General features: G+C 42.3%; 1 protein-coding gene across 3 annotated transcripts in view; it reads right to left on the bottom strand.

Annotated features, from left to right (window-relative positions):
• Positions 1 to 4,924: 4,924 nt before the first annotated feature.
• The window catches only part of LOC117554272 (aldehyde dehydrogenase, mitochondrial-like), a 28,908-nt gene continuing 19,877 nt past the window's right edge, over positions 4,925 to 13,955 (bottom strand). For all 3 annotated transcript variants that reach the window (XM_034228627.1, XM_034228636.1, XM_034228646.1), the window contains exons 6-13: positions 13,648 to 13,776; positions 13,446 to 13,559; positions 11,821 to 11,923; positions 10,652 to 10,836; positions 9,766 to 9,930; positions 8,708 to 8,865; positions 8,367 to 8,481; positions 4,925 to 5,269 (exon numbers count right to left, since the gene is read on the bottom strand). In XM_034228627.1, the coding sequence (XP_034084518.1) occupies positions 5,237 to 5,269; positions 8,367 to 8,481; positions 8,708 to 8,865; positions 9,766 to 9,930; positions 10,652 to 10,836; positions 11,821 to 11,923; positions 13,446 to 13,559; positions 13,648 to 13,776 (1,002 nt within the window). In that variant the 3' untranslated portion in view covers positions 4,925 to 5,236. The remainder of the gene's footprint in view (positions 5,270 to 8,366; positions 8,482 to 8,707; positions 8,866 to 9,765; positions 9,931 to 10,651; positions 10,837 to 11,820; positions 11,924 to 13,445; positions 13,560 to 13,647; positions 13,777 to 13,955) is intronic.

The raw sequence follows: 13,955 nt of genomic DNA, 5'->3' as shown, positions 1-13,955 counted from the left end.
CACTTTTTTATGTATGCAAAACCTTAAACATTTTTGAAAATAAAATACTTTGTCTGAATACATTTTTTTTAAAGGCACTTTTTGATTTTAACGCTATTTCAGTGGAACGATCCAGTTTTGTTAACATCAATGCTTTTTTCTCTTTTCTTGTGTTACCAAGATACTTTTAGATACAGTTTGGTGTCTGAAAACTTTACAACTGGTAGCATGTCAGTCACTGTGTAACACTTCTATTTTCTTAAAGACTGTGACTCTAAAAGGCAAGTTTGTGATTTTAACACTTTTATTTACTGACACTAGGCAGATTTTGGCTTTTTTCTCTTGCCAAGATACTTTTAGACACACTTTGAGGTATGCAAAACCTTAAAACTAGAAAATGAAGTACATTGTCTGATTAGATTTTTTCTTAAAGACTGTTTCTCTAAAAGGCAAGTTTGTGATTTTAACACTTTTTACGGACACTCTGCAGATTTGTGTGTAATTCCTGTTACTTATTCTTAAATTTGACCTCTTGCTGCTTATTATTCTGGGCTCCCTCAATACAAACATCCTCCCCTCTGTCATAAACCTTGGAGTGACCTTCAATAGCGCTTTTAAATTTGATAAGCAGGTCAGCACCGTAGTCAAGACCTGCTTTTTTTAAATACGACTATTGGCTAAGACCAAGTCGTTTTTATCTTTTAAAGACCTAGAAAGGGTTATTAATGCCTTTGTTACCTCGAGACTGGATTACTGCAACGCTCTGTATGTGGGTATGGACCAGGCCTCAATTAGACGCCTGCAGCTGGTGCAGAATGCAGCTGCACGTCTTCTCACTGGCCATAAAGAGCGTGACCACATCACCCCAATTCTGGCCTCATTGCACTGGCTTCCAGTTCGGTTCAGAATAGATTTTAAAATCCTTTTATTTGTTTTCAAAGCCCTAAATGGGCTGGCTCCGTCCTATGTAGCCGAACTACTTCATCGCTACACCCCAGCCAGAGCCTTAAGGTCGGCTGATCATCTTCTGCTGATAGTGCCTAAGACCAGGCTCAAAACCAGAGGGTACCGAACATTCGGTACCCTCGGGCTCTGGAACATTTTGCCCCTCCATGTGAGGTCGGCCCAGACCCTGGGGGTTTTTAAATCAACACTTAAAACTCACTTTTTCTCTCTGGCCTTCTCCTATCAAGAATAACTTTTACCCAAGACCTTTTCCCTCTCTAACCTCTCGAGGTTTTATTAGGAGGGAAACGGTTTGTAGAGTGGCTTAGACAGGCCGGGGAGTGTTACGATTCGTAGACACAGCGTACCTCCCTATCTCTCATCAATTTCCAACTAAGGCTGCAGTGGCGACCTTGTTCCCTGAGTGTGCCTCTCCACCTATGTTTCTTACTCTCTTGCTACCCTTTGCCCTCAACCTATTCTAAGGGAGTGCTTGTTCTTCCGTCTGCACTCTAAAAACGAATTCAGGCGACCTTTCACCTCCACTTAATTAAATGCATGGTTGCAAGATAAAAATGTGAGTTAATTGATTTAGATAAACATTTTAAGTTGCAAACATTAATTTACAAGTTAATAATGTTGGTAATTACATCAACTTAATATTGTGTGTCATTTGAACTCTGATTTCTGCATTAATTGACTTTAAACTAAATTCAAGTTGTAGTAAGTAATGCAATTGGCTTGATAACTTAATTGTTCTGTTACGGCTATAGAATTTTGGACCCCAAAGCAAAAGACTGGAGAGAGATGGTCAATAAACAAAAAGCTTTATTCAAGCAGAAAACAGAAAATACGGCAGTGGAGTCAGGAAGTTGGCTGGCACTGAGTCGTCAGGGATAGGAGGCAAAAATCCAAACAATTAATCCAAACGACGAGGAGAGCAGCGAGACACACCGGAGGGTCGAAACACAGAGGAATTATCTGGCGGGGAAGAGGCATGAGGACCGGGCTTATAAATCTACAGGTGAAGAGGTGAGTGGAAACAGGTGTGCCTCGTCTGCTCCTGGGAGGAGCCAGCCAACTCCCTGTCACACGCCAGCCCTGCAGAGGAACACAGAGAAGAGAGGGTTGAGACAGGAAAAAGCACACAAAAAAAATTAAAATAAACAGAATCATAACATGTTCTACACCTTGAGTTAAGGATTTCAAGTCCACTCCCACTTAACATGCCTGGACAAGTTCCCACAGTTAAGACAAATAGAAATATACAAAGGACATTTAAGGTGAGTGTCATCTTTTGTCATTCAAATACAGTAGATAGCCTTGTAGTTGCACTGTATAGGCAAATTGCTGTGTCCCCATTTCCCATGGTAATATGGCTAATGTGTTTATTTATTATTTGTGGGGCAATTTAAATTTGTGTTATTTATCTTTTTTCTCAAGATTTAAATTATTTACAGCGCAAGTTCTTTCAGGAAGACTGCGTATATACATTCACTCCGCAGCTGCATATAATCAGCTCATCACAGGCGTTCTCTTTAACCTATTACATTTCACCTCATTCTCCAGCAGCCAATCACTGTGCTGCAGCCAAACTATAAAATGGTTCTCCTCTCTCCTGCAGTCAGCTGTGATTTCAGGTGTTCATGCACCTTATCATATGGCATGTGTCAATGTTCAAAAATAAATAAATTCTCTCCTGATTGAAACACCATGTGTTGAAATAAACAACTGCAGTTCAAAATAAAAAGTGAATTGCCTAATATTTGTTGTGGAATCAATTAATTTCTTTCTTTAAAGGCAAAAACATGAAAAAGCTAAGAAAAAAAACTATTGAATAAAATATATTTGGAGCAACTTCATTTATAAATGGTTGTCAACCTAAAAACGTGTGTTCACAATGATGGTAATTAAGTACATACAACTTAAAATTACATTTAAATCATACGGTAAAACTAGTTGGAACAACTTAATCTTTTGAGTAATGAACTTCAAAACTTGTGTTTATGCTACCAATTATTAAGTAAGTGGTAATTAAAAACACCTCTGATTGTAGAGGAAAAGCCTTTTCCCCTAACTCAAATAACTTTGTTGCTTTAAGACAATTTCATTAGAAGTTGTCTTAACTCAATAAACATCGATGCAAACTGTTGCGTTGATTTTCTTTGTTGAGCCAAGGCATTTGTTTTTAGAGTGTCTCTGTCTGTGTATTCTCTTGTTCCGATTAACCCAGCCAAATGTTTTCTTGTTTTGTATCTATATCTACGCCGGGATCCGGAGTCGAGGCTGATCCTCTTGCTGTAGTCCTGTGTCTTGGATCCTCTATCCTGAGTTCTGGATTAAGTTGTGGACTTCGGGTCGTGGCTGAACCTGTCTCTGCGGTCCTGCCTTGGGTCTCGTCATGCTGCCTCCCTGAAGGCTTCCACAGGATTGTAGCTGACATCCTCGTGGATTCATCTTCTTATTACAGACAGACTTATTCTTTTACATCTCCGCAGGGTGGCTGGTGTCTCCCTTAGGGATAAGGTGAGAAGTTCGGTCATCAGGGAGGGACTCGGAGTTGAGCCGCTCCTCCTTCGCGTCGAAAGGAGCCAGTTGAGGTGGTTCGGGCACCTAGTTAGGATGCCACCTGGGCGCCTCCCTAGGGAGGTGTTCCAGGCACGTCCAGCTGGGAAGAGACCAAGGGGTAGACCTAGGACCAGGTGGAGGGATTATATCTCTTCGCTGGCCTGGGAGCGCCTTGGGATCCCCCAGTCAGAGCTGGTTGATGTCGCCAGGGAAAAGAAAGTTTGGGGCTCTCTGCTGGAACTGCTACCCCCACGACCCGACCACGGATAAGCGGGAGAAGATGGATGGATGGATGGATTACAGACACATGCATTTCCTAACATTCGGTCTATATGCTGTAAAATGTATTATCTCTTCAATTTACACACGGCATCTATTGCACGTCTGTCCGTCCTGGGAGAGGGATCTCTCCTCTGTTGCTCTCCCTGAGGTTTCTCCCATTTTTTCCCTTTAAACTGTGGGTTTTTCCTCTGGAAGTTTTTCCTTGTACGATGTGAGGGTCTAAGGACAGAGGGTGTCGTTTTTTCTCATACTGATATCTGTGCTATTGTATTAGCTGTAAAGTGTCTCTACTGTAGGCTATTTTTATTATATGTGCAGCACTTTGGCTCGACCAAAATATAAAAAATATTAAAAAAATTATAAATGTGCTATATAAATAAAACTGGATTTGATTTAGACCACGGGGGGGGTCACGGCTGCATTTCCCCCTTAAGATATACGATTTCAGGATCGGGGTCTAATCGCAAATCACTATGAACATTTATATCATAAACTTGTCAATAAATGTTCTTTAATCAAAAAAAGTCTCTCCTGATTGAAATGAACATAATTAACTGTCATTGCTCATGTTAAATATGTCAAGGAAGACTTGGGCCTAAATGAAGACTAAACATTTCTTAAAGAAAGGAATAAAATAATTACAAACAAATGCTTATCAAGCAGTATGTTGCTCTAGGTGTTGATAGAGAACTGTAGTGGATACGACCGTTACCGTTCTCGTGTGGTTCCAGCCTATAACTGTGAAAGTCATCAGGGCGAGACTTTACTCAACCACATACATTTGGAGCAATTGGTAGAATGTTCTAGTTATTCCTCCAGCTGTGAGCCCTCCCACTCTTGTGCAACTTCAAGAAACTGACCCATGCTTCAGGAAAATGCATTTCCTATCTTCACCACACCTAGCAAACAGGTGCAGTTTCATTAGTCATAGATTAGCCTTACTTTTACAGCCAGGTGGTTCTTACTGATGTCGAGTGCTCTCCAGTCAGTGCATACATGTCTGGTTCTTACTGATGTCGAGTGCTCTCCAGTCAGTGCATACATCTCTGGTTCTTACTGATGTCGAGTGCTCTCCAGTCAGTGCATACATCTCTGGTTCTTACTGATGTCGAGTGCTCTCCAGTCAGTGCATACATGTCTTACAGTACAGTTCATACATAGCATCCTTTTTATTTATTTTCATTCTTTGCTCATATGTTTGCATATTCTTTGATGAAATGAATATTGTCACATTTGTCTTCAATTAAATGTATACAAACAAGGGCCTGCAATGCTGAACACAAATTCTTATTGAGACATTCATAAATTGGTTCCTGCTCAAAAATGTCCTGTATAAAGACAAGTAGAAAAGAGATTTTGTGTAGATGTTTTTGTTGTTACAAAGCGATTGATAGTGTTTAAGTGACGTCAACAGTTCTAACGAAGAGCAGGCGCGTTCTTCAGTCGGCAGCTCGCCGACTCCCTAGGAGTTCTTCTGAGGCACCTTCATGGTCACCTGAAACAGACAATACAACTCTCAGGATTTCAAGTTCTAAAACATCGCATTTAAAAAAAAATAAGAATAGTAATATATAGTAATATTCAAAAGTAACTATGCCAGAATTGTGACTAATTGTTAACTAATTGTAATAAGGACACATTGCTGATAGATCATTTCCACGTGTATATATATATTTTTTTTTTTTAATCTTTTAATGCCATTTTATTTCAGAAATATTTTTGGACTGTTTATTTCTTGTGTCTCAATTTCTCTTACGTACATTTCCTTGTTTTTTTAAATGCTGCTACAACGCAAACATCTCCCAAATTGGGATCTATCTATCTTCTGTCTGTCTATCTATCATGCCTGGTGCTGATTGACAATCATACATGTTTGGATGTTAGGATCCTGAAAGGAAGAGCTTCCTGCTGCATAACCAGCATGGATTTATTTGATAAGCTTAACTTATTAAAGAGGCCCTATTATGCTTTTTGGGGGTTTTCCCTTTTTCCCTGTTTGTGTGCATGTCAATCCAATCCAATCCACTTGATTTCTATAGCACATTTTAAAAACAGAGGGTTTGCCAAAGTGCTTCACAACGAACATAACATTATAAATAGATAAAAGGCACACATAAGAATAGATACAAGGCACATAAAGGCTATGAACAGACAATAAAAGCATACTAATAGGTAGAGCTCAGACTGACTAGAAAGCGAGGGAAAAGAGGTGGGTCTTTAGGCGGGACTCCCCTGGTCTTTTTCCTTGTTTTTGGGACTACCAGCCGCAGCTGATCAGCCGACCTCAAAGCCCTTGAGGGGGTGTACACCTGCAGGAGGTCGGAGATGTACTCAGGGGCCAGCCCATTAAGTGATTTAAAAAACAATAAAATCTTAAAATTAACTCTAAAATGGACAGGAAGCCAGTGGAGGGAAGCCAGAATTGGTGTGAAGCAGCCGAGCCGCAGCGTTTTGTACAAGCTGCAGGCGTGCCAGCGAAGTCTGGTTTAGGCCGGCATAAAGTGCATTACAATAATCTAAACCAGGGGTTTTCAAAGTGTGGGAAGGTGAGCCTCCCCTCAGAGAACATAAGAACAGCCAAAAAGGCCACATTATTGACCCGAAAGTACACAAAAGCACACTTCAGATCTCAAGGTCCTTGAGATGCTTCACGCTTTGAAATTTCACCGATATCTGTTATGTTTCTTCAACAAAACGTTCACATTTCTTCAAATGCCGTTGCCATGGCAACACAATGCTCGCCATGAAATCTCTCTCTCTCCCTCTCTCTCCCTCTCTCTCCTCTCTCTCCTCTCTCTCCTCTCTCTGCTCTCTCTCCTCTCTCTGCTCTCTCTGCTCTCTCTCCTCTCTCTCCTCTCTCTCCTCTCTCTCCTCTCTCTGCTCTCTCTCCTCTCTCTCCTCTCTCTCCTCTCTCTCCTCTCTCTCCTCTCTCTCCTCTCTCTCCTCTCTGTCTGTACCTGATTGGCTTGGACATTTCCTACACATCTCTAAGTTTTTAACTAAATCACAACAGAGCCGGCCAGCTAACCAATCAGAGCAGACTGGGCTCTGGTTTCAGACAGAGGGTGAAAAGAGGTGCTGCAGCACAGGCAGTATGGGAAATATTAAAAGCTTTTTAACATTAAAGCATGGAGACAGGGTGTGTGCCAATTACAGAGGCATCACACTACTCAGCCTCCCCGGGAAAGTTTACTCTAAGGTACTAGAAAGGAGGGTCAGGCCGATTGTCGAACCTCAGATTGAGGAGGAACAATGCGGATTCCGTCCTGGTCGTGGAACGACGGATCAGCTTTTTACTCTCGCAAGGATCCTGGAGGGGGCCTGGGAGTACGCTTATCCGGTCTACATGTGTTTTGTAGACTTGGAGAAGGCGTATGACCGAGTTCCCAGGGAGTTACTGTGGGAGGTGCTGCGGGAGTATGGGGTGAGGGGGTCTCTACTCAGGGCCATCCAATCTCTGTACTCCCAAAGCGAGAGCTGTGTCCGGGTCCTCGGCAGTAAGTCGGACCCATTTCCGGTGAGGGTTGGCCTCCGCCAGGGCTGCGCTTTGTCACCAATCCTGTTTGTAATATACATAGATCGGATTTCGAGGCGTAGTCATGGGGGAGGGGGTCTGCAGTTCGGTGGACTAAGGATTGCACCACTGCTTTTTGCAGATGATGTGGTTCTAATGGCTTCATCGGTCTGCGACCTTCAGCACTCACTGGATCGGTTCGCAACCGAGTGTGAAGCGGCTGGGATGAGGATCAGCACCTCCAAATCTGAGGCCATGGTTCTCAGCAGGAAACCGATGGACTGTCGATGGACTGTCCACTCCAAGTAGGGAATGAGTCCTTACCCCAAGTGAAGGAGTTCAAGCATCTCGGGGTCTTGTTCTCGAGTGAGGGAACAATGGAGCGTGAGATGGGCCGGAGAATCGGAGCAGCGGGAGCGGTACTGCAGTCGCTTTACCGCACCATTGTGACGAAAAGGGAGCTGAGCCAGAAGGCAAAGCTCTCTGTCTACCGGGCCATTTTCGTTCCTACCCTCACCTATGGTCATGAAGAATGGGTCATGACCGAAAGAACGAGATCGTGGATACAAGCGGCCGAGATGGGTTTTCTCCGCAGGGTGGCTGGTGTCTCCCTTAGGGATGAGGTGAGAAGTTCGGTCATCCGGGAGGGACTCGGAGTTGAGCCGCTCCTCCTTCGCGTCGAAAAGAGCCAGTTGAGGTGGTTCGGGCACCTAGTTAGGATGCCACCTGGGCGCTTCCCTAGGGAGGTGTTCCAGGCACGTCCAGCTGGGAAGAGACCAAGGGGTAGACCTAGGACCAGGTGGAGGGATTATATCTCTTCGCTGGCCTGGGAGCACCTTGGGATCCCCCAGTCAGAGCTGGTTGATGTCGCCAGGGAAAATAAAGTTTGGGGCTCTCTGCTGGAACTGCTACCCCCGCGACCCGACCACGGATAAGCGGGAGAAGATGGATGGATGGATGGATGGACATGTCACAGAGGCACAAAATACTGATATGAAACCTGAAAATGAGCAGGATATGTCCTCTTTATATCCTATCCCTATATCCTTTATATACATAGTATATTTTTGAAAATTACCGTTTTGACTTCTGTGTAGTTCTCAAGGCCGTACTCCCCAAGCTCTCTGCCGTTACCGGAAGCCTTGTAACCTCCGAATGGAGCCTGAGCTCCGAACACGTCAAAGCAGTTAATCCTGCAAGGACAGAGAGACAGGGACACATTGAGTTGTTTTCATAGTTTTACTCATTTTGTCACACTGGACTTCTTTGTAAAAATAATTTGAACCACATAGCCACAGAAACGCACATTTATAATGATAAAAATGTTTTATCAGAGTTGCAACAAAGCAACAAAACAGTTGAAAGATGCAATATGAATACCCAGGCCTCAGAGACATTAATGTTCACACTCAGACCTACCAGACAGTGCCGGCTCGCAGACTGTGCGAAACATAGTTGGCCTTGTCGATGTCTTTAGTAAACACAGCGGCTGCCAGGCCATATTTAGTATCGTTGGCTCTCTCCACCACCTCCTCCAGGGATTTGAACTTCAGGATCTGCATAACTGGACCAAAGATCTGCAAGAGAAAAAAAAAGAAATCACACAGGAATAATTTCATGAAGAGCAAACCAGCTAAAACACTTTTGATCTGTAGACATCTAACTCACATATGTTATTTCGCACTCAGGAGACATTGTGTTCCTTGCTAATGATGAAGCCATATCTAGGAGCTTATATTATTTAATAGTTATCCATTTTATTGTTCTTTTTTGTTTATAGTAAATCTTCCTTTTAATTCTTATTTAAGTTTATCAAATAAGTTGTACGATGCCTCTGTTTTTGTAAAGGCAGCCTTTGGGCACCGGGGGAGGGGATACCTACCTGCTCATGTATAAATATGGGAAACAGGTGGTAGTGAGCGGCGCACCCGGTAGGCTTATGGTTTTTTACCATCGGGTAAGAAGGAAGAGAAAGGCTTGATGTGTGTATAATAAATCGCACTGAAACGACTTTTGCTCGGATCTTGATTCTTTCCCATGCGTAAGATTAGCTGACGGGTGCCTCAGCGGCACTTTGCTTTGATTTATATTTCTTTCTTATATTTTTATAATTTTGGCCGCTATAGCTAAAAAGTGGGATTCTGCGGAGTGACTCTCAGATACCCATAAGGCTATAAAAGGGATAAATCAATGTTATTTTAGGTGCTAATAATTCCAGCTAAGGAACCCAGTTATTGACTTTAGTTGTATAGGTTATTCCTCATAATTCAATTATGCCTTTCTTTTTTTAACTGTATGTAATGTTATATTATTATTTTTTTAAATGGAAAACGCAAATATAGTTACACAAATATAGAAAATACAATACTTTAATTCTTCCCCTAAAAGTAGCTAATGGCAGCGGTGAGTATCTCAGTACATAAGAATACAAAAGCTGATTATGTTGATTGTTTTTATTGAGGCGTTTTAAACCCTACCTCCTCCCTGGCGATGGTCATGTTGTCCTGGACGTCTCCGAACACGGTGGGCTGGATGTAGTACCCTCTGTCTGCAGCCACGCCTCCTCCACACAACAGCTTGGCTCCTTCTCTCTTTCCGCTGCTGATGTAGCCCAGAATCTTGTTGAACTGCTCCTGATCCACCTTTGGGACATCGAGAGGAAACAGCACACATTATATTTCAGGTTTTTATATAGGAATGATGCATGGAATGACCTTGTGAAAGGGTTTGCTAGAAGTGATATTACCGACTGCAGTTTCTTGTCTGGTCTGTGTTCTGTGTATGTATAAGAATGTATATGTACATATAGATATTTTCTTTCATGACTGTTTTTCCCTTAATGTGTGTCTCTTGTAAAAATGCAATATCAGTTAAATGTTAGAATCGAAAGATGAAACCCTCTTTATGTGTCACACACATATACATGCACACAGCACACACAGTGAAATTGGACCTCTGCCTTTAACCCATCCTAGTGCTAGGAGCAGTGGGCAGCTATTGAACAGCACCCAGGAGCTATGGGGTAGGGGGGGGTGTACTGGTACCTCTCCAAGTCCCTACAGACTGAGCCACTGCCGGACTATGCCATTGCCAACCCTATATACATTTGTTATCATTGGGAGGATTACTTTAAACATTTATTCCATTAGAACAATGACTACAAATACCTTTTACAGTAACCTAATCTGGGAATCCAAATATAAACGTATTTGTAACCCGATTACTTTCCGCTACTTTTGGATTACCTCAATACCTCAGAGAAAACAATATCAATAAGATGTTTTTTAGCTAAGTGTAATATGTAAAACAACAGAACAATGTAACCTTAGAAAAGAAGAAACCAAGACCAAAAATGGTTCCTACCTGAGGTCCCTGCTCGGTCTTCAGGTCGAAGGGGTCTCCCACCACTCGTCTCTTAGCTCGCTCCACGCTCCGCTCCACAAACTCATCGTAAATGTCTGCCTGGACGTAGGTCCGAGAGCCAGCACAGCAGCACTGGCCTTGGTTGAAGAACAGAGCGAAGTGGGACTGTTCCACTGCGTCTTCCACTGGGGGGGGGATAGACAAAGTCAGTTAGTACACCTGAAATACTCTCTCAATCATCTGTCAGTGTCCTCTCTTGATAGACCCTAACAACAGGTGACTTCCAGTGGTTTTATTTCTTACTTTCTGTATTCATGTACAAGTGCACTCAATGGTGTGTCACTATTAGCTGGTTAGACTTTCCACCACACAATGGGACAATAAGATGAACTTCGTCCGGCACCATTAATGTTGACATGGGGCAAACATTTTTAGAACATTAAGAAAAAAATTGTAAGTAACCTTTCATCAATCATCAATAATTAACATTAATATAACGTTAAATTGATAATGTACTCACTAAACTTACGATTCATTTCACTTTTTTTCTTCCAAAAGTTAACCATCCAAAGCCTCTGTACACCCCCCTCTATTTACATGTAATGGTTTAGTCCTGCCTCCAAACGCTGTGCGGGCACCGCTCTTTCTAGCAGCAGAGTGAGAGCATGTGAGGAGGGATTCTAGTACTTACATGTCAAGCAAAGCTAACATGCTCAGCACAAACGTATAAACATCCTATGCAGCTGCTCCATGTAAACATTAATGCTGCAGTAAGAAATAAATCCAGTGGAGGTCACTTGAAGCAGCTGTAGCTCAGGAGGCAGAGCGGTCCTCCACCAATCAGAAGGGTGGTGGTTCAAAGTGTTATTGGTTGAGATACTGAACCCCTAATATACCAGAAAACATCCCTCCACAATAGCTATGTCTATGTTTGCTTAATTCACCAAGTCTTACAGAAAAGTAACCCTTTAATTGTTCTTACGCTTTGTGAGAGCTCTTTTACGAAATACAGAACCAGACAAAGGCAAACAGCATCACAGGTTTTATATATTTACATGGCCAGACTTTGCTTTAGCTGTGCATTTATTCCCAAACTCAATTATAATAAATACCAAAAACCAACTGTAAACCTTCTGTGTTAGAATGTTTGTGGAAGGGAAAATACATACTGTTGGCATCAGACAGGATGATGTTTGGACTCTTTCCTCCCAGCTCCAGAGTGACTTTCTTCAGGTTACTGCCGCCTGACGCCTGCTGGATCAGATGACCCACCTGATAAGACAGATAGAGTTAGTGCTATAAATACTATATCAACTGACTTAGAATGCCATTTCCAAACTAACAGATTGGAATAGAATTTGTAAAAAGCTGACACGGCAGGGTGAGTTATTATTTTGCAAATATTCCTTATGATGGTGTAATGTATGTTTGCGAAGGAGAAGGAGCTTATCATCAAGGTTCCCTTAATGTTTGTAAGAAGGAAGATTTAAAGCCCACTGTTGATGACAGATGCTTAATATAGCAAAAATATTCCACTGCAAATATAGTCTACCAAATCTAAAAGTAAACTAATATTCCTACTATTGATTGAACTTTCTAATCAATGCCCTTTCTAAGAGCAGAGTACAGAAAAAAAACAGGTGAATATTTACTCGAAGCTTTTGAACTGATTAAATCTGAGACCATGTATTCAGTTTAAAAGCAGAATTTTACAAATGTACATTCAAGGTCAGAGGTTAAAGGGGACCTATCATGCAAAATGCACTTTTTGATGTCTTTTATACATAAATATGTGTCCCCGGTGTGTCGGGGAACTCACGCAGCGTCAGAAAATAAAACCCTCTCTCTTTTCCTCCGTACCCAAATCTCTAAAAATGGGGGTACAACGGAGCTGATCCAGATTTGCGTCCGATATGACGTCATATCGGCAAAGCAGACCCACAGCACTATCAGAAACGTTGCCATCAGAAACAATGCCCGACTGTTTTGGACGTAATATGGTCGGTGTATACATTAGCATTAGTCTGCTCTGATTGGTTAACTGGTCTGCTCTGTTGTAATGGGTCAACTGCTTATAGATGTCCCGTCCTTTAGCCTATCATGTACAATGAGTTGAAGCGCAATTGCAACATAGTGATGTCACTATGTTACAATTGTGCTGTGATGTCGATATGTTACAGAAGTCTGCCCAGAGAACAATTTACAGGCACAACAACCTACTGTATATAACACACTCGCAGTGCTTCTCAAAGTGTGGTCCGCGGACCACTGGTGGTCCGTGAGTGCCCCCTAGTGGTCCATGGGTATATTGGTAACATTTCACATTTGAAATAAATAAATACATTTCAGTTTTCCGCACTCTCGCTGGAATATCTCCGCAATGGAGTGAGTTTAAGTTTCACTTTCGATTGCATGATATAGCCCAGAGCAACACCTTCCTCAAACATGTTGCCACCTGTTTGTACCATTTTCAGGCAATTTCTAATCTGTTCTAGAAAAACAATGTGTTTTTGGATATTTGTGGAGTTAGGTGGTCCGCGAGTGTTTTCTTATTGGTTAAGTGGTCCTTGGTATGAAAAAGTTTGAGAAACACTGCACTACAGGAAAGGGAAAATCCTAAAAAGGACTCTTTAAAAACACAACATCAACAAGTATTATCTTAAGAGTATGTGTTATAAATAAGTTCCTTTCGATCAGGGTCAAATATCTTTTTGCCCACATATGCTCACAGTATACCGGTTAGCTTTTGAATGAGTTTTAGCATGTCGACAGCAGTACATTAAGTTGGTGCTACCTCTGTGGATCCAGTGAAGGCCACCTTGTCCACATCCATGTGCCGTGCGATGGCAGCCCCAGCTGACGCCCCCAGGCCTGCCAAGATGTTCACAACACCGTCAGGGAAGCCCACCTGGAAACAGAAACACATCACACATGATAGATGGTCTTAATGTGTATCTGGTGAAAGTATCATGCCCTGACATGTTGTTAATGAGTACCTCTTTGATCAGGCTGGCTACGTAGAGAGCTGTAAGTGGAGTCTGCTCAGCGACCTTCATCACCACGGTATTCCCAGTGGCCAGGGCAGGGCCCAGCTTCCAGGCCTGCATCAGCAGAGGGAAGTTCCACTGCAGGGAGAAGAGGTAAATATGTTCACAACACATTTTCATTTTACATTCACTTCTACTAAAGCCTGCGGGACAAACAAATCCAGGCACGTTCCCTGTATCAAGTTCACATTTGTTCAACCTCGGTTAACAATTAGTTAAACTTCTGTTATTATTCTCTAATTTCTCTATTTTTGGTT

This window comes from Gymnodraco acuticeps, unplaced genomic scaffold (genome assembly GCF_902827175.1).
Source record: "Gymnodraco acuticeps unplaced genomic scaffold, fGymAcu1.1, whole genome shotgun sequence".
In the NCBI taxonomy this organism is placed as follows: Eukaryota; Metazoa; Chordata; class Actinopteri; order Perciformes; family Bathydraconidae; genus Gymnodraco; species Gymnodraco acuticeps.
This window is presented reverse-complemented; position numbering and strand designations above follow the sequence as displayed.